Raw genomic sequence first — 20,745 nt, forward strand, 5'->3', positions numbered from 1 at the left:
CACCATTTTCCGTTTTGCAGAAACTGAACATAAAGCAGCAGCTCGCCGCAATAAGGAGGTAGAAGCAAGATCAGAGCCAGGACAAGTAAGAGCACAAACTCACTCAAGTGCATAAGAAGCTGTAGCAGAAGCTGGCTCGTCGGCGGTGGCATTGATACCAGGTGGTGATCAGGCATCAGGCGTAACCAGCGTGTCCCAAAAGGAGTCCAGCCGACACCAGCACTCAGCAGTCGAGAGAGGAGACGCAGACGGCGCAGTTGGAGTGTCGGGCCACAACATGTCTTCGCCGGCGGCGCAGAGCAACAGCAGCAGCCAGTCGCAGTCAGCCGCCCAGCAGCAGCAGCAGAATCAAAAGGCCAACGCAAATAACACACACGACAACAAGAATGCCTCGGCGACGACGGGGACAGCAGCGGCAGCAGCAGCAGGATCTGCTGGTGCAGGATCCGGTGGTGGATCCAACACAGCTGCCGGCACACAACAGCAGGGGGCAACCTCAAGTGGGCCCCAAAGCCCGACCAAGCGCAGCACAATATCGACAAAGGAGCGTGTGATCGACAGCGTGCCGTTCCCGCCGAGCCGCAAACTTACCTGCGCCGATGTTTTTGATGCGAGGACCGGTAAGCCGCACCATGACATCCTCAAACAGCACTTCATCCTGGAGGGCCGGATTGAGGAGAGTGCCGCGTTGCGCATCATTCAGGAGGGTGCCACACTGCTGCGCCAGGAGAAGACAATGATCGATATTGAGGCGCCAGTGACGGTCTGCGGTGATATTCACGGCCAGTTCTATGATCTAATGAAGCTTTTCGAAATTGGCGGCTCGCCGGCGACCACCAAGTATCTGTTCCTGGGCGACTATGTCGACCGGGGCTACTTCAGCATCGAGTGTGTGCTGTACCTGTGGTCGCTGAAGATCACCTATCCGCAGACGCTGTTCCTGCTGCGCGGCAACCACGAGTGTCGGCATCTGACCGAGTACTTCACCTTCAAGCAGGAGTGCAAGATCAAGTACTCGGAGCGCGTGTACGACGCGTGCATGGACGCGTTCGACTGCCTGCCGCTGGCGGCGCTGATGAACCAGCAGTTCCTGTGCGTGCACGGCGGCCTGTCGCCCGAGATACACGAACTGGAGGACATACGGCGGCTCGACCGCTTCAAGGAGCCGCCCGCCTTCGGCCCCATGTGCGACCTGCTGTGGTCCGACCCGCTGGAGGACTTCGGTAACGAGAAGAACTCGGACTTCTACACGCACAACTCGGTGCGCGGCTGCTCGTACTTCTACAGCTACGCCGCCTGCTGCGACTTCCTGCAGAACAACAACCTGCTGTCGATCATCCGGGCGCACGAGGCGCAGGACGCCGGCTATCGTATGTACCGCAAGAGCCAGACCACCGGCTTCCCCTCGCTGATCACCATCTTCTCGGCGCCCAACTATCTCGACGTGTACAACAACAAGGCGGCGGTGCTGAAGTACGAGAACAACGTGATGAACATCCGGCAGTTCAACTGCTCGCCGCACCCCTACTGGCTTCCCAACTTCATGGACGTGTTCACCTGGTCGCTGCCCTTCGTGGGCGAGAAGGTCACCGAGATGCTGGTGAACGTGCTGAACATCTGCTCCGACGACGAGCTCATGACCGAGGAGAGCGAGGAGCCGCTCTCGGACGATGAGGCAGCGCTGCGCAAGGAGGTTATCCGCAACAAGATCCGTGCCATCGGCAAGATGGCTCGCGTCTTCTCCGTGCTGCGCGAGGAGTCCGAGTCGGTGCTGCAGCTGAAGGGCCTGACGCCGACGGGTGCCCTGCCACTCGGCGCCCTCTCCGGCGGCAAGCAGTCGCTCAAGAATGCCATGCAGGGCTTCTCGCCCAACCACAAGATTACCTCGTTCGCGGAGGCCAAGGGCCTGGATGCTGTCAACGAGCGGATGCCGCCGCGACGAGACGCGACGCCCTCGCCGGCGGAGGAGGGCCAGAAATCACTGTCAGCGGCGGCAGCAGCAGCGGCCAATGCAAATGCGAATTCAATCAATGGATAATTCTAAGTCAAGTCAAGTCAGTAAAGTAAATTCAAGTCGAGTTAAGTGATGGATGGGCGGCAGCAGCAGCAACAGTTGCAGTCAAGTTAGTCAGAGGATCATCGGATCGTTGAATTTGAGGATCAAAGGATCAGAGAATCGGATGAGGAGGAGCAAATTCAGTTAGTAGTCGACAGTTAAGCAGAAAACGGTGGGAGGGAGACGACGGACGGGACGGCAAACAGCTAGCGAACAGTTCAGTGCGGAAATAGTCTCAAAATAAAAAAGCTCTCGGCTCAAAGAAAACGATGAAAACACAAGACACGCAGGCAGACATATTGGTATTTAATGTAATGCAAATCCCCCAGAGATGGAAGCTAATTATAACGTTGAAAGAATAACAATATATATATAATATACATATATATGTATCAAAATTTTGTGCAACATTATATCAAAAGAGCAAATTTAAACGCGACAGCAGTTGCTCGCCAGTGGCGCGCATTCTCTCCCATTAAAAAAAATGAATGAACAACAACAAACAAAACAAATTTTTAAAACGAATCGAAAACCAACTCTCTCTCTCCCTCAACTCTAAAAAAAAAAACAAACAAACAAAAAACATAAAGAAAATGAAGGAAAACGAAGCAGAAGGAGAACTAAATCTAGCATCTAAACAAAAAATACTGAAACTAAAGCTAAAGGATAAATTCCACTACTTGGGGCCGTTCACATATTGCGTTATTACCGCCTCTTCTCTCCTTTTACAGCTAAACATTTGGATTATATAGTACGATCGATCGTACGGGATAAATAATGCTGTGATTGCGCAATATATGGACGGACAGGCCCCCACCCTTTCGTTGTGTGGCGTCTGCGGCGACTTCTATGGAAAAAAAATATAAAAACGTATGAAAGAAAAGCTAGAGAAAAAGAACAGAAAAACAACTTCCTACAACAACAACAAACAGCAACAGCAGCAGCAACAATATTTTAATACAATATTTTTAAAAAACAAGAACAAGAAATGACTGAATCTCTCTATCTATCTTAACTATCCGACTCTTTCTCTCTCACACATAAATACACACATACACAGTACACACACATAAGCGAGGGAATCGTTCCAACTCAAAGTTGATCGATCATCCCGTAGCCTATTGTTTATCGGTAATTGTTTATCGTCGCCATTGTCGCCTCACACTCTCTCTCATCTGGTGATTGTGTATGTGGTCTTTATATACGTGCCATCTTTGTCGTAGTCATTAGCTGAATATATTAATTAATATGTTGCGATGCAGGTGCAAAAGGAGGTGGTGTCTTAGCCTGGCCACCTTGTCCTTTTCCTTCTCCCTCCCACTAATAGAAAAAGTCGAAATTATCGAAATACTCGAATCTCAACAAGAAGGCAGCCTCCGGCCCCATTTGCGCCTGCGTCGACACTGTTTGTAAATCCTTTTTATACTTAATCGAATTTTAGTTACTTGTTAAAGTCAATAAAGTTGGGGAGAATATAGGAAGAAGATAAAGATAATGGTAAAGATAAAGATAAAATATTAATATGAAGATGATTTAAACGGAAGTTGTAATTAAAACAGTGTGTGCAATAGGAATTTTGTTATTTCTGCAATATTTTCTTTTTATATATATTTCTTGTTATCTTTTTTATAATTTGTATTTACTGTAAACTATTTATATATATACACACACACAATCAGCAAACACACCTACACACACATAATATAAATACATAAATATATATTTATAAACTAAATTGTTGTTTCTACTTCATTATACTTATGTTTTTTTATCTCGATATACAGATAAATATATATTGTATATCTATATTGTTTACTACACCTTTTTCTATAAGCATTAAGTAATTTAATTAAATAAATTTAATAAAATGAGAAAACTAAACAAAAACAAAAGCAACCCAATCGAGGTGTGCAAAAGTTTTTCTTAAACAAAAATAATTATATTCTACAATAAGATGTAAGGGAAAAATCATTAACAAGAAGAAAACCGAACTATGTGAATTACCTATTAAGTTTAAATTATACAACAAAATGATAAAATTAAACCGAAAAACGTTTACAACCAATTAACAAATTATATGTTAAAAAATAAGAAAAGAAAAATTGTGCAGCATGCGAAAAAAAAAAACTATGGAAAGAAAACCGAAACCACTTTTCAGAATTCGACAAGACGACTAACAAAGAAACAAACAAAACAAACCCAATTTAAAGTTTAAAGGAAATGTAATACAAAATGCAAACTTATAGCAATTTGAAGTACTTTATAAACAAATATACATACGTACGCATAAGAGAACGCATATATATATACATATATATATATTTGAAATAGTTAAGGATCGAAGCTGAGACGAGAAGAGACAGAGAAAAAAAAGAGCGAAACCGATAACCAAATACGAAAGCGAACTCGATATACGAAAAAAACCAAAAATGCCGGTAACCGAATTCAAAATCGAAACCAAGCAGTATGCAAAAAAGCGCAATAAATGCAGCAGCAATCAGAAATAGCTAAGCAGTAAAAGTCGATCACAAATTCGAATTAATTTGATAGGCACCCATACACAGACACACACACACAAACACGCTTTGGGCGAGCGAGAGGGATGGAAAGGAAAAGTTCGGTTAGAAAGTAGTTCCAGGATATATGCAAGCAGTGCAAGCCGCATCCGGCCTTAGCAAGCAGTTGTATTAATTGGCATAACAGTGCACGCAGGCGCAATGGGCCTGATCGCTGCGTTTGACCTTTAACTTTTTCGCTCCCGCTTTTTCCTTGCGTGTTTTTTGCCTTTTGCGCAGGTCGAGATCGGAATATCCAGATCTCCAGCAGCAGCTAACGTACATACATACATATGTCATCAAGCAGTTAATGGTTAAAGATGATTTACATTTATATATATATATTTACATATATATACGTATACAATATAAACCGATATAAGGATTAAGCGTTTCACACTGTCAACACACGCAGCAGCAGCAGCAGACACACAGAACAATTTACAAAACGTTTACGCATTTCGATTCAATGAAAAACCAAGAGAATACGAATAATACCAAATATTTATATAAACCATAATTACAACCAATAAAGGATTAACATCAACCAAGCTCTATTGCTATTATTTTTAAAGTAAATCAATGAAGTTTTAACAAAGAAATTACCGCAACCCATATATGTATAGCATATAATTGAATATTTTTCTCCTCAAAACGTTCCCGCAATACAAAGAAAAACAAAACAAAAAATATATATAAAAAAACTACAAAAATTAGCGAGCTCTTCTAAAATAAAAAGAAAAAAAGCAAATGCGAAATTAAATTAATATACACATATAAAGAAACAGAAAGAAGGAATAAGAAAACCAAACAAACCAAAAGTATAACATATTACGACTAAGCGAATAATATTTGAAATAAATACTTTTATACTATATACACGACGCCTAAAAACAAATGCAAGACAAAATTATGATAACGGCATACCGTCTCGCTCTCGCTCTAGCCCCATATACTTCTTCTGCCCTTCACTCTCCAGTCTCCACACTTTACACTCCATTTGCCTATCGTCGTGTTCTTTGCTTTTTGCACTCCTTAACGCAAAAGCTCTCCTCGACTTCAACTTCGACCTTGACCCTTTCTCTCTCGCTCTCGTTCTGTACATCTATCTCTCTCTTTCTCTGTCTTTTCAATGACCTAACAACCCAGAAAAAAATGCGGAAACAAAAAAAAAATAAATAAATAAAATAAAATAAACACTTTTTAACGGTACATTTTCTACTACACCAAAAAATATGAATATGAAGAATACGACAAGCTAAGAAAACGAGAACAAAAAGAAAAAATAAAGTAAGAACGAAATTAACAATTACAGTAAATAAAAAACAAACACTCCTTTTAACGAAAATAATATCAAAAAAACAAATCTTTCTATAAATTTAGATATACGACGATATATAATGAAGAAGAATCCACTCTCATTTTCAAGAAGAAAAAAGAAAGCGCATTGAACATTTACATTTTACATAATACATTATATATATATTTAATATTTTAAATTAACAATAAGACTCAGACTTGGTTTCGTTTCGTTTTGGAGACTTTCGTTGTCGTCGATCAGCTTTGACTACACTCTGTACAATCAAATACTTAAATCGTCTTAAGTAAGCCATTTTGTTAGCCAATTGTTTCCTCTCTTTTAAGACACCTATTAAATTTTATGAAAATAATAAAAAATTATAACAAAATGGGAAGAATTCTGCTTTTCGTTTTCACTCATCTCAGTCATTGTAAGTGAAATACCTTTTCATCGTATGTACGAGTATGTATGTAATTATATACGTTACCTTAATTTTTTTGATACATGTATTTTTCAACATCTACTTCCTGCCCTCGAATGCTTTAAAACTTTACACAAAAAAAAAAAAACAATTTACTATATATTATAAACAAAAACAAAGAAAAAAAATTAAAAACAAAAATGGACAAAGAAACCAAAAACAAAACCAAAAGAAGAAAGAAATACAAGAAAAACAAAACAAAAAAGAATTAAAACTTTACCTTTTGGATAAATCAATTTAAATGCATATTTTATATATATTTAAACATTTATTTATATATAACATGTATGATACATATATAAGTTGGAAAAACTTTGTCAAAGCAAAAAGTTTATATACTTATATTAAAAACAAAAAAATGAAAGTAAATAATATTAAAAATGCAACATAACATGAATTAAACAAAACAAGAAAACATCACATCTAGATAAATCTCTTAAAAATTTTCAATTTTATTATTAAAACCGAAACCAAAACCAAACAAGTTAATGAATAAACAAATTTAACAGTGAAAGCATTATTATATACATATACATATATATGTATGTATGTGAAAGAAATTTATAATGGTATTGCATGGGGCAGCTGGCTGGCAAAAATTACATAATAATTGCGCCGTTGTGACAAAAAAAAATTATTGTATGCAATCCAAGAAATAACAAAAAATTAATTTACAAAATAAAGGAGAAGACGACGATGATTATGAATGAATAGATGGGAAGTGAAGTAAAGAGAAGGCAACAACAAAATGCAGACAACAAGTTTTAACATTAAGTGAAAGCGAAAAACAAAAAACAACCAAACAAAACCAAATGATTATCAATGTTATTAACATAATTAATATTAACAAAATGAGAAAAAAAAACAAAACAACCAAAAAACAATACAAAAACATTAAAAAAAATATACAAGTACCTATCCTGAGAATAAAATGCGCGCACATTTATTATTTCCTCTAAAACGTTTCGTTTGAGTCTTCTGTGAAAGTTCATATTCCAGCCTTCAAGGAGAACATATAAAACTTAATCCTGCTGGATTAATATGGTGAAAAAATTCAGGATAAGTCTCTGCAGCTTAAATTTTCTTGTAAATGCTACGCTTATCCATTCTTGTGCTCAAACTGATTGGGATATTCTGCAAAACTTTTAGTTTGGAAAACTCATATGTAGCCCATTATATTTAACGTAAGTATTCCATTTAAATCAATTAAATCCACATTTGTATAGAAATGCCAAAATACATATATACAGACACATTGCTGCAGACAGGGCCAATGTCTCGATGTCGATGTCACCCCCTGCAATTATGCGGTTAACTTTAGGATAATTTTCCTAGGGCAAAATTATTTTCAACTGTGACAGGATATTGGGAAGGAAACAGGTGCAAAGTTAAATTGCATGTTGCATTTTCCACAAGTTAAAAATAGCAAAAGTTTGCATATAAAGCTAAAGTTTCTCTTTCAACAGTTTAATTTCAAACTGAGCCCCTTCGGGTAGGCAGAAAATGCCAAGTATTATTATCTATTCATTCGTTGAAGCCCCGTGTGGTTTTTTGTATGAATTATGCAGATAAAACCGTTTCTAATTTGCATTTTTTTAACCACCTGTTTTATTCAAACCTGTTCGCCAGTCATAATCGTGGCTTTGAAATAAACGGTCATATTGCCAAGCTTAGGAACCATTCGACCTGAACTGGTTCCTCCTAGCGAGGAACACAAAAGAAGCTACCACTTAATTTGTATGAGGACTAGAAATTAATTTTAATAATATACAGTACTATTATTAATTTTAAATATGTCTACGACTTTTTTTTCAATCAATTTTGTTGATTGAGAAGATAAAAGGACATCGGTTCAACGGACAAAATCCTGGCAGTATATTTTCAGTATAACAGCGGTATGAAAAAGCTATCTTTCGGTATATTTTCCAGGGCCTGCGGTATATTTTAACGGTCCACTGGCGGTCACACTGCTGAAAATTCCATTAGGAGCGAAAAAAAATCGTATTGCAAGAGAGAAATTACGACGAAAGAAAAGACGTTGGGGAAAAGCAGCGAAAACTAAGTGAATATGATTGTTGTTAAGTGAAGGCAGCAGCAGCGCAGCAGGAAAAGCGAGGGCCAGCAGGAAAAGCGAATCGCATCGCAACGAATCAAAGCTGGAAGACGATAAAGCGGCTCAGGCACCAACAACACAGCAGTAGAAGCAGAAAGCAGCAGCAGAGGAAAGTGCCAGAGTGTGGGTGTGCGCGCGTGTGTGTGTCTCCGTCTCTGTCTCTGTGCTGCGTGTGTGAGTGTGCAGTGGAAACTGAGCCAGGCGAGAGCGAGAGAAGACGAGCGCGAGAGCGAGTGGGAGCGGAAGAGGACGAGTTCCTAGTCCCGAGTTAAAGCAGGAAAACGCGGAAGACCGCCAGCCCTGACCATGTCATCGAATAACCAGAGCAGCGGCAGCCAGGCGGCAACAAGTGCCAGCGGCCAGCGGACCGCTGGCGCCACCACTGCGTCCACCGAAGCCACAGATGCCAATAACAGAGAATCCGCCGCCGTCGCCGCCAATAGCGGAGTCAGCAGCAACAACAACAACAACAGCAGCACCGCCAACGCCGTAGCAGCCGCCTCCTCCTCGCAGACTAGCAACAACTCAAGCAGCAGTCCCACGGGCAAGCTGCATGGCGGCCACACGGCGGTCAACACCAAGGAGCGCGTGGTGGACAGCGTTCCGTTTCCGCCCAGCCACAAGCTGACCCTGGCGGAGGTCTTTGACCCGCGCACCGGCAAGCCGAACCATGAACTACTGAAGCAGCACTTTGTGCTGGAGGGCAGGATCGAGGAGGCGCCAGCCCTGAAGATTATCCAGGAGGGCGCCGCCCTGCTGCGCCAAGAGAAGACAATGATCGATATTGAGGCGCCGGTGACGGTGTGCGGCGACATACATGGCCAGTTCTACGACCTGATGAAGCTGTTCGAGGTGGGTGGATCGCCGGCCAGCACCAAGTATCTGTTCCTGGGCGACTACGTCGACCGGGGCTACTTCAGCATCGAGTGTGTGCTGTACCTCTGGTCGCTGAAGATCACCTATCCGCAGACGCTGTTCCTGCTGCGCGGCAACCACGAGTGTCGGCATCTGACCGAGTACTTCACCTTCAAGCAGGAGTGCAAGATCAAGTACTCGGAGCGCGTGTACGACGCGTGCATGGACGCGTTCGACTGCCTGCCGCTGGCGGCGCTGATGAACCAGCAGTTCCTGTGCGTGCACGGCGGCCTGTCGCCCGAGATACACGAACTGGAGGACATACGGCGGCTCGACCGCTTCAAGGAGCCGCCCGCCTTCGGCCCCATGTGCGACCTGCTGTGGTCCGACCCGCTGGAGGACTTCGGTAACGAGAAGAACTCGGACTTCTACACGCACAACTCGGTGCGCGGCTGCTCGTACTTCTACAGCTACGCCGCCTGCTGCGACTTCCTGCAGAACAACAACCTGCTGTCGATCATCCGGGCGCACGAGGCGCAGGACGCCGGCTATCGTATGTACCGCAAGAGCCAGACCACCGGCTTCCCCTCGCTGATCACCATCTTCTCGGCGCCCAACTATCTCGACGTGTACAACAACAAGGCGGCGGTGCTGAAGTACGAGAACAACGTGATGAACATCCGGCAGTTCAACTGCTCGCCGCACCCCTACTGGCTTCCCAACTTCATGGACGTGTTCACCTGGTCGCTGCCCTTCGTGGGCGAGAAGGTCACCGAGATGCTGGTGAACGTGCTGAACATCTGCTCCGACGACGAGCTCATGACCGAGGAGAGCGAGGAGCCGCTCTCGGACGATGAGGCAGCGCTGCGCAAGGAGGTTATCCGCAACAAGATCCGTGCCATCGGCAAGATGGCTCGCGTCTTCTCCGTGCTGCGCGAGGAGTCCGAGTCGGTGCTGCAGCTGAAGGGCCTGACGCCGACGGGTGCCCTGCCACTCGGCGCCCTCTCCGGCGGCAAGCAGTCGCTCAAGAATGCCATGCAGGGCTTCTCGCCCAACCACAAGATTACCTCGTTCGCGGAGGCCAAGGGCCTGGATGCTGTCAACGAGCGGATGCCACCGCGTCGAGACCAACCGCCTACGCCTAGCGAGGATCCGCATCATCACAGTCAACAGCAGCAGGGTGGCGGCAACAATGGTGCCGGACATGGGTAAGCAGGCTCAGCGGCTGCAGGACGAGAATGCGGATGCAGCGACGCGGAGTCTGGAGCGGAGGAGGAGGAGGAGTACATGGGCGTTGTGTGACTTGGCGGGAGCAGAGTGGAGCGGAGCGGAGCAACACAAGGAACACCAACAAACGGAACCTTAAATAAGCTTAATGTGGCATAGCAGCAACTTAAACAAGTACTAAAACTAAAATCTAAAAGCTAAAAACTTAAAACTTAAAGCCAATTCTAATACTAAGTACATAACATTATATATTTCGTTAGCGATTCAGCACCAGCTCCACGTCCATGTCCCACTGTCCATATCCGTGGCCGACTCCCGGGTCCACCAGCACCATTTGCTGCGCCATCCGGAGCAGGAATTTGTTTTTACGCCGGCGCGCGCACATTGGATATTAGAATTATGTGTTGCAGGCTTTGGCGCGCCGGCGCGCGTAAAAAAAGAACCTAAAACTGAAAAGAAAAATAACTGAAGAATAACTAAAAACTGAAAACCGAAAAATTCCCTTTCTCAAGAGCAGAAACAAAACCAACCAACAGTAACCCCATAACCTTAAGCTTAAGTTCTAATGTATAAACCGAAATGGGCAAAGCGTTAAAATATGTAAAACGGAAAAGGAAAGCCCACAAAAAAAGGATTATGAGAAAATATGAAGAGAGTGAAGAGAAGATGAAAATCCAGCGCTAATTTGTTTAAAACATTTCTAGCGGCGCCAAAAAGAAGCGTACATATATATACATATGATTATATAGAACGATATGTGTAATGAAGTTCGATTCGAATTGAGCGAGAGGATCGTTCGTTTGTGTAATAATAATCGTAATCGTAATCGTAATCCTTGAAAAAACAATTCTTGAAATGTGTAATCTTGCATAGAAAACAAACAAAACAATTTCGAAACAATTTGCAATATGTGCCGCAATAGTCCATAAATGTTCCTTATACGAATTAAACATTTAAAGTGAAACCAGAGTTTATTTTTTAGTTGTTATATTTTTTTTACTATTAACAAACACATTAAGCATGTGTAGAGATGTTTTATCAGTTGCTTAGCTAAAAACAAATTTAAAAAAAAAAGTTGAAGAAAACTAAATAAGAGAAAATCATAATCGTTCGAGGATCGAGTCTAGCTAAATTAATTAATTAAAGAATTCGATCGATTTCCGTAAATGCATTTTGAAAACCCCACACACACACATAAGACAACACTACAGGATAGAGATAGATAAAGGAAGAGAGAGGTTTACCATTAAAATAGCAAATCCAATCTTTAACTAATAAATTACCATATATGTACTACCTTATATAAAAAACTTATATAATATATTCCTCCTGCGTGTAAATTGAAACTAAAGCGATTAATTCATTTATCAAAACGAAAATGAATGAAACAATTTTTGTTGAGAGAGAGATAGAAAGGAACACACATACACACACAAGTATAAGTAACGGTAGCAAAAGCTAGACTTGAAATTATTGAAAATGAAACAAGCTTAGAAATTAATACTTAGAAGCGAAAAGAGAGATGTATTTAAGAGTAAGTATTGAAAGTAAGGCTTGGAACGAGCACGAGGGAAACACGAAGAGTTTCAGCGTTTCAGATCAATTCATATTAATGATAATGATGGCAATCAATTTCTCAATTCTAACACCAATTTCCCCCCCCCCCCCCCCCCCCCCCCCCCTTTGCCTGTTCCACACACACACTCACACCCACACACTATGGATCAGATTCTCCAATATCAATATGCAAAATCAAAATATATATGTATTCGACACGCATGCCTGCAAGAAATGCCTTCACCCTTCAAGAACTTGATCCTGGACCCCGAACCCGAAACCCTACACACATTTATGCTGTACTTTGCTTCGACTCTGCGAAACTTGAACTTTACTCTAAATATTTATACAGATATATATATAAATATATTATATACAAAGAGTTGACATTGGACAAAAAAAAAAACAAAACAATTAGTTCTTAGTGATCTATGCACGTATCGTAACAATACCAAGATTATTTAAAAAAGTCGTAGCTAAAGGACAACAAATCAAGAAGCGGAGCGGAACTTAGCTTTTGTAAGAGTGGTAAACAATTTACTTAACTAATTCAGAAATATACATATATATATATATATATAGCGTTTTTTTAATCAGCAAACAACCACAGGCAACTACAACAAGCATACAAAGATACATATATAATTATTGAATTATTAAATTGAACAAGCGAGAAAGAGAGTTTAAGTTTCGATGTTTCTGTTCTCTATATGGTTAAATTGTTGAAACTGTTATACCGCAAATGCATATTTAGTTAGCGCTACAGAGTGAAACACAAAATGGGGGGATACCCTCCCGAGTTAAATTTGAATTTGAAAGAACACAAAACAATAGTCAACAGAAGTCAAAAGAATATATGTATTATGTATTGTAAGGGAGAGAACGAACACCAAATTACCAAAAAGCAACTCAAGCTAAAACTAACGATGATACTAAAGGAGCAATAATAAGTCTATATTATGAACTAACGATCGATCCCTTTCGCTTACAGCCCCCCCGAGCATTACCCCTTCAATAATAATGATGAATGAAAAGTAACTTCCGCGACAGACACACAGATATTAATAGAGAGACAGACATAGAGTTAGGCGAAGGTCGATGTGTAGATTTTGATAATATAATATATATATATATATCAAGACCATACCAACTTATGGATCCATTTACAAGCATTCAAGCGTTCAACATAGAATAGATAATACCCAAAACCAAACCAAAATAAGCAGAATCAAAATGGAACGAGACGAGACAGCATGGTACATATACTTATATAAGACATTTCGCCTCTTAAAGCAATTATAAAGATAACAAAATGAGTAACGTTTATTATATTATTAAATTATACATACATATACATACTATATAAACGGAATAAAATAAATCAGAAGCAAACTTTCCATTCTATGGCGGCTTTCTTGGTTTTATTGCGAAAATGACAACTAAAGGCCTTAAACTCCCGCCAAACTGCACTTCGTGGCGGTATTGTTTCGGTTTTAAATAAGCAACAAACTATTTGCAATTATCGATAGTAAAGATGTTTTCTCATCTCTAGTTTGCGGGTTCGCTGTATCGTATATGTATCGGTGTTTCGAATATCAATACTGCTCCGATGCTTTTCAGCAGTTTCTTTTAGCGCTTCATTATTTAACCTGTTTTGAAAATCACCACCTGGTCTCACTAATTTATAAGAATTTGCGTCCGAGCGATGTTTATCGAGTGCTCTTATCGATTGTATCGATAGTGCTCATTTTCCATCCCTAATCGCTGTCGTTTTGTGTTTTTAGACCGCCGAAAAATCGAAATTATAAGTGCTAAAAGGGCCATTAACCGCGAATCATTTAACAATAACAATTCATTAGAGTGCAATTTGGGTTTGAGCGGGCCGAGCATCGGGAAAACGTAAGAGGCTAGTCGGAGAGAGGAAAACAAACGCTCCCGCCCGCGTGTCTGCTAGTGTGTGTGTGTGCATGAATGGAGCGGTTGTATTAGTGTTCGTGGAAAGTGTGTGATTAAGTGCAGCGGGCGCAGAAAAAGCGTTGGGGAGCAGTATTAAAAGAACGGCAGTAGCCACCAATCGCCCCAGCAAACTCCATTCAAACACCACTCTCTTCATATTTTATTTTTTTTTTGCTTTGTATTATCAAGGAGTCGCGCCTAAAAACACTTTCCGCCGCAACCACAACACCAACACACCCACAAAGGCTACAAAGTCGCGTCATCAGTGGAAGTGGAAGCAGTGGGCGAGTAGCAGTTTCCAGCTCCAGTTCAAATCCTTTAAAACATGGACAGCAAGGGTCGCAATGTCATCGTCTGTGATAACGGCACAGGGGTAAGATACAGCACCACCACCCACCGATAAACACACACACACACAGAGGCTAGCGGACAGTACACAACAACATCCACTGTGTGTGACACACATTTTTGGAGCCAAGCTCTCTTGTTGTTTGTTGCTACTGTTGCTGCGGCTGTGCTTTTTCCTATTCTTTTCTTCTTCTAGGCTAAGCAGTGCTTGCGGGCGTTGGCGGTGAGTCCCATCGCAGCAGGGGGGGGCTTCGCGAGAGCTGCTAGCAAATGCAATTATGTCTGCTTCTTCTTCCTCTGATTCCTCAGCTTTAGTCATTGTAACGACAACGATAGCGTATTACTCACCAATTCGACAGTTATGAATACTCCCACCGGCATACACACACACACACGTAGACGGGACAGTGCTATATACATATATTCAACATTAACTTCTTATCTCGAGAATTTGTTTTGCGATTACGCCGGTTTTGATAAGGGTTCGATAAACCAAAGCAGTTTAACAACGTTGAAGAACTAAATACACTGAGAATTCGATCATAAACCCCAGGAACTGAAACGATTCAAGCCTTAACAGATCAGTTTTCTAACTAAAAAATTCGAATTAATTTATTAATTTATGTCCATATAAAATGTTTATGATTCTTTTTACACCTATCTCTTGAAATTTTTTTTCATTATTTATAAAAGGTGTATATATAAAGAATTAAATTGGGTGTGCATTCAATTTTGGTGCATTCCTGATTATTTTTTTATGTTTAATCTTAGTTTTTATATCAAAATCCATGTTTAAAATTCTTAAAATAGGATAAACAAACAACTAATGTTGTAATTTAAACCTTTTAATATAGATATATAAGTCACTGAGTTTTCTCTCATCTTTAATTGCAGTTCGTCAAGTGCGGATATGCCGGCAGCAATTTCCCCACCTTCATCTTTCCATCGATGGTTGGACGGCCCATAATTCGGGCGGTAAACAAAATCGGCGACATCGAAGTCAAGGTATGATACATCGTACTTGCCAATTCAAGAGCGATCATATTATTCATCAGCGACGAGGAGAGAAGATTTGAAATAAAATCCATACACACAAACCACATCACACGAATCGAATTGTGCACAGGCCGGCCATTCATCAATAATAAACATACCAATATATACAATATATCGTTATCATTTGTCGATGTAACTTATCCATGACTAGTTGAACGGCAAAAGCAATATATTTAGCGCATAGAAGATCACAAATATCCACCAATCAACCAATATCAACCAAGAACAACCACCCCACATATTCTATATTGTATACTTTTCTGATTTTGAGTCGAACCGCTCTCTGCTCCCCTTTCTATACTGTCTATATTAGTGTGGCATATCTTACTACTATATATGATTTCATTTCGATTTATGCTCCCCATTTGCATTTCATATCATTTATCATTTACCATTTACCATCTTGATTTTGTCGCAACATCATGGGAACATTAGCCATTGCATATTTGCTTGAGTTGCATCCATATTGGTAACGGTCTCGGTCTCGGTGTGGCTCTCTCATTTAATTATATATAATATATATAGTGTATAAGGCTGGTCCAAGGATACAACTAATAATACCCCTTGTTAGGCTTGGAGGTTGATCAAGGACTTGGTAATAGGAGACCGGACCATCTTCCCTAAGCTTTTTCTAGTGCATCAACTCAAATTAAAATCAGATATATATCTATATATAGAGATCTTACTTAGCAGTTATCTTTAGTTTGATTTCGTTACGACAACAAAACAAAACAAACAAACAACAGATCGAACCGCAATAAACCAAATACGAATCATAAATAGCTAGCAACGAACGATACCCAAAATATATATGTATACTATTTACCAATTTTCAATATATATATATTTCTGTTTCTTTTCAATATATTCTTATACATTTTTCTGTTCTTTTTTTACATATAAATTTTTGTTGAAACGAAAATATTAGCAGGATTTACATGTCGATGTAAGTCAAGTTTATTATAGTTTACAAAAAAACCAAAAACCAAACCTACCTCTAAGAAATCTAATCACCAAAGCAAAATCCAACCATTCGGCAAAGGTTAAATAATAAAAATTAATACGAAATTCAAATATTTTGAAAATCCTTTCAGTAATTCCTAGCACTTGGGATTAACCCAATTAGCTGTTAACTGTTTCACAATTTCCACTAGTGTTGTGTTTTTCGCCTTTGAATTGCAATAAATAATATGTTTTCCCGACTTTTTAGTGGCCCCGCCGCCCAACTATCTCTTGTTGCTACCAATCTACAATACTCACATAAATACACAAAATAACTATACAAAAAAATATATAAATAGAAATCACACTTAAATCTTACATTTTAAATTGTAAATCTTTAATCGGATCAATCTGAGGCGTGATATAAAACCGGACAAATTTCCATGAATATAATTTTTGTTATTCAACTTTAAATATCCTTTGTTACACCGATTTTACACATCCTGTGTTGTTTTTTGTACACCTACATATATGTATATATATATACCCCTAATTGAGTTGTGCGTTGTTATTATTATTATTGATTAATTGTTTGTTTATAACCTGTTTAATTGATTTAAATTGCATGCCTCCTTACTTTGCCTTTGCCTTTGCCTTTGCCTTTGCCTTTGCCTCTGTCTCTGCCTTGTCCCTTAGTTTATTTCGCACGATCTGTCTTTTTGTGATGATAATACCAATAATCCACCATCAGAGCTAGGAACTCTGTAATGCCCTTGAATGTTGCCTGGCTTGATAGATAGAGCTTAGTCCTTGTGTACTGTGATTGCTGTTCTTGTCCCCTTATGTGAATGAACCGTGTACCCTTTAGACTAACCGACGCCCATCCCATCCCTTTTGGGTTATCTAGACTCCAATTAAATACTAATCCAAGTTTAATCACAACAACTTTACAGGATCTGATGGTCGGCGATGAGGCGTCACAGTTGCGATCGCTGCTGGAGGTCTCCTATCCGATGGAGAATGGTGTGGTTCGCAATTGGGATGACATGTGCCACGTGTGGGACTATACATTTGGGCCAAAGAAAATGGATATCGATCCTACGAACACAAAGATTCTGCTGACAGAGCCACCAATGAATCCCACAAAGAATCGCGAGAAAATGATAGAGGTGAGTGTTAAGTTTACCTGACATACCAAGGAGCTCAGTCACTAACTTTTTACCATAATAATTCCAGGTGATGTTTGAGAAGTATGGCTTTGACTCCACGTACATTGCCATCCAGGCTGTGCTGACGCTATACGCCCAGGGTCTGATCTCGGGCGTGGTGGTTGACTCCGGTGATGGCGTAACGCATATATGTCCCGTCTACGAAGAGTTTGCCCTGCCCCATCTAACGAGGCGATTGGACATTGCCGGCCGCGATATCACCCGCTACTTGATTAAGGTTAGTTTGGTATATAACTTTTAGATGAGACTTAATATCCTGAATTATCCCAAAACAGTTATTGTTACTCCGTGGCTATGCTTTCAATCATTCCGCTGACTTTGAAACTGTGCGCATCATGAAGGAGAAGCTCTGCTACATTGGCTACGACATTGAAATGGAGCAGCGTTTGGCCCTGGAGACGACGGTGCTTGTCGAGTCGTACACACTGCCCGATGGTCGTGTAATCAAGGTTGGTGGCGAACGATTCGAGGCGCCAGAGGCACTGTTTCAGCCGCACTTAATTAACGTCGAGGGACCAGGCATTGCGGAACTCGTCTTCAATACCATTCAGGCAGCGGATATTGATATCCGGCCGGAGCTTTACAAGCACATTGTTCTGTCCGGTGGCTCCACCATGTATCCGGGTCTGCCCAGTCGGCTGGAGCGAGAGATCAAGCAGCTATATTTGGAGAGGGTACTCAAGAATGATACGGAAAAGCTGGCGGTATGTTGATTATATTTAATATATTTTTATACCCTTGCAGGGTATTATAATTTCAGTCAGAAGTTTGCAACGCAGTGAAGGAGGCACTTACGACTATATAAAGTATATAGATCAACAGCCCAGTCGATCTAGCCATGTCCGTCTGTCCGTTTCTACGCAAACTAGTCTCTCAGTTTTGAAGCTATCTGAATGAAACTTTGTAGTTAATCTTCTATATACTCTCACTCGTATATATGTCGGAACGGGCCGTATAGGACGACTATATTATATAGCTGCCATAGGAATGATCGGAAAATGTTTACAAAAAACATTATTACATTTTCAGTTTTCAACAGAATTTAATCAAATTTGATATATAGCCAATTCATATTATTCTACAATTTTTTGTAACATTTTATGAAAATCGGACTACTATATCCCATAGGAACGATCGAGAAATTAATTCAATTAAAAATTATAACATTTTCAATTTTCAAAAGATTTTCATCAAATTTGAGATATAACCATTTCATATTATTCTACATATTTCTGTAAAATTTTATGAAAATCTGATAACTATATCATATAGCTCCCATAGGAACGATCAAGAAATTAATTCAATTACAAATTATAAAGTTTTCAGTTTTCAGCAGATTTTCATCAAATTTGAGATATAGCCATTTTGTCTGTGAATGTAAAACTGCAAACATAATATGTATAGAGGAATAAAATAAAAGCAGGTATTACTTCATTGTTTTTTAACTCAAATATATAAATTTATATTGTATGGATTCCTAGTCATAGAAGTTCTATATGCAAGGGTATATAAACTTCGGCGTGCCGAAGTTAGCTTCCATGTTAATGTTAATTTTATAATATTGATAATAATGACAGAAATTTAAAATACGCATCGAGGATCCGCCACGACGCAAGGATATGGTCTTCATAGGCGGCGCCGTTCTGGCCGAGGTGACAAAGGATCGTGACGGCTTTTGGATGTCCAAACAGGAGTACCAGGAACAGGGCCTCAAAGTATTGCAAAAACTCCACAAGATAAGTCACTAAGAGTCAACCGGATAGAGAGCGAGCAGAGTGTGAGCGAGAGGATGAGATGAGATCAATTGTAGCAATTTGTGTCGGCTAGTTTCTATAAGTTACAAATCCTTCAGTTTAGCGTGAGATGTATTTGTCCATTTGTGTGTGTTTTTTGTGTGCCTGTGGAGCAGGACTGTGTGTGGTCCGCTTGTCTTCCGATATACGATATCCGATTCCGAGTCCGTACAGCTCATGCTCAGCCCCTCCTTGGTACCATTGAATTGTAATATTTCTTTATAGCAGCCGCGACCCGAAAATTGTGTAAACCTTGAATTATACATATATTTAATTGCTTATTATTATTACGTCTAAAACGTCCCCAAAAAGTCAAAACCTGCCCCCCCTTTAAATTGTTTTTTGCTACCGATATATATATATCTATTTTTGTAAACAAAAGCAACTGTTTCATTTTGTGCGAGTATTTCCCAATTAAAAGTATTGTATTAACTAGGCCAAGTCTGCTAGCAGCAGCGATTATAAATCGCTTTTAAATCTGAGAAGGAGCGAGAGATGTGGAGCGAGAGAAATAGAGCGATAAAGTTGCACAGCACAGAGCGAGAGATAAATAGAGAGAGAGAGAAGAATTAATAAATTGATTTAACTGACTTGTCCCGCATTTAGGGTTATCTCCAACTAGAAAAAGATAAACCGAGTCATGCATTTAGGTTGCTTCCCAAAAGAATAATAAACCAAATAATACGAGTTTAATTGATTCATTTCCCCCATGCCTGCCTTTTCTAGTTAGTTGCAATTTTGATGATGAGATGATTGTTGTTTTTTTTTTTTTGGGGCAAAACGGAAGCAGCACATGCGAAACTATCAATATATATGATCACTATATATACTTATATAGAGATATTTCTATGTATTACGAGTGTGGTATGCCAATTATATATAAAAGTGAATGCATTCAACATTTATTATGTATGATGTATACTAAAGTAGTCTAAAGCTAAACGTGTATGACTTGGTTTTTTTACCAATTAAAAACAGAACAACAAGAATCACAAATAATAAAAACAAAAACAAATCCAAATAAAAAAACAATAATGCAATCTAAACAGTTTTATGACTGGGCTTCTTGGGCTCAAAATAATAACAATGGAAATGCTCTCATTCGGCTCTGCTGATTAGAGAACTTTTCGATTCTCAAAATAAATTGTTGAATGCCGATTTCAGGCAGTTGAGTTCAAGTGCAATATATATATATATATTTATTGAATGCAACAAACAACAAACAAAGCTGAAAGATTGAAAGATTCGACAATGTTGAAAAAACTCTTGAGTCATGA

At 40.1% G+C, this 20,745-nt stretch overlaps 3 protein-coding genes across 9 annotated transcripts in view; all 3 read left to right on the plus strand.

Moving 5' to 3' along the window:
* Positions 1-7,353, plus strand: part of LOC110181547 (Calcineurin A at 14F) — a 29,644-nt gene extending 22,291 nt beyond the window's left edge. For all 4 annotated transcript variants that reach the window (XM_086835908.1, XM_086835909.1, XM_086835911.1 and 1 more), the window contains one exon: positions 21-7,353. In XM_086835908.1, coding sequence (XP_086692034.1) covers positions 278-2,038 — 1,761 coding nt within the window. In that variant the 5' untranslated portion in view covers positions 21-277 and the 3' untranslated portion in view covers positions 2,039-7,353. The remainder of the gene's footprint in view (positions 1-20) is intronic.
* Positions 7,354-8,329: 976 nt separating this feature from the next.
* Pp2B-14D (Protein phosphatase 2B at 14D) lies at positions 8,330-13,536 on the plus strand. Its single transcript, XM_020949311.2, has one exon. The coding sequence runs from the start codon at positions 8,812-8,814 to the stop codon at positions 10,570-10,572; it is 1,761 nt and encodes a 586-aa protein (XP_020804970.1). The 5' UTR covers positions 8,330-8,811; the 3' UTR covers positions 10,573-13,536.
* Positions 13,537-13,820: 284 nt separating this feature from the next.
* Positions 13,821-20,508, plus strand: Arp2 (Actin-related protein 2). Of its 4 annotated transcripts, none has more exons than XM_020949359.2 (8): positions 13,821-14,043; positions 14,290-14,473; positions 15,343-15,453; positions 16,433-16,450; positions 17,400-17,615; positions 17,683-17,892; positions 17,951-18,379; positions 19,253-20,508. In XM_020949359.2, the coding sequence occupies exons 2-8, from the start codon at positions 14,426-14,428 to the stop codon at positions 19,421-19,423; spliced, it is 1,203 nt and encodes a 400-aa protein (XP_020805018.1). In that variant the 5' UTR covers positions 13,821-14,043; positions 14,290-14,425; the 3' UTR covers positions 19,424-20,508. The 4 variants fall into 4 exon arrangements, with proteins under 4 accessions (XP_020805018.1, XP_020805019.1, XP_020805020.1 ...); XM_020949360.2 differs by having other exon boundaries at positions 16,436-16,450; XM_020949361.2 differs by lacking the exon at positions 16,433-16,450.
* The last annotated feature ends 237 nt before the right edge of the window (positions 20,509-20,745 follow it).

The sequence above is a fragment of the Drosophila serrata genome, unplaced genomic scaffold, assembly GCF_035046125.1.
Source record: "Drosophila serrata isolate PLE 108 unplaced genomic scaffold, ASM3504612v1 contig_276, whole genome shotgun sequence".
NCBI lineage: Eukaryota > Metazoa > Arthropoda > Insecta > Diptera > Drosophilidae > Drosophila > Drosophila serrata.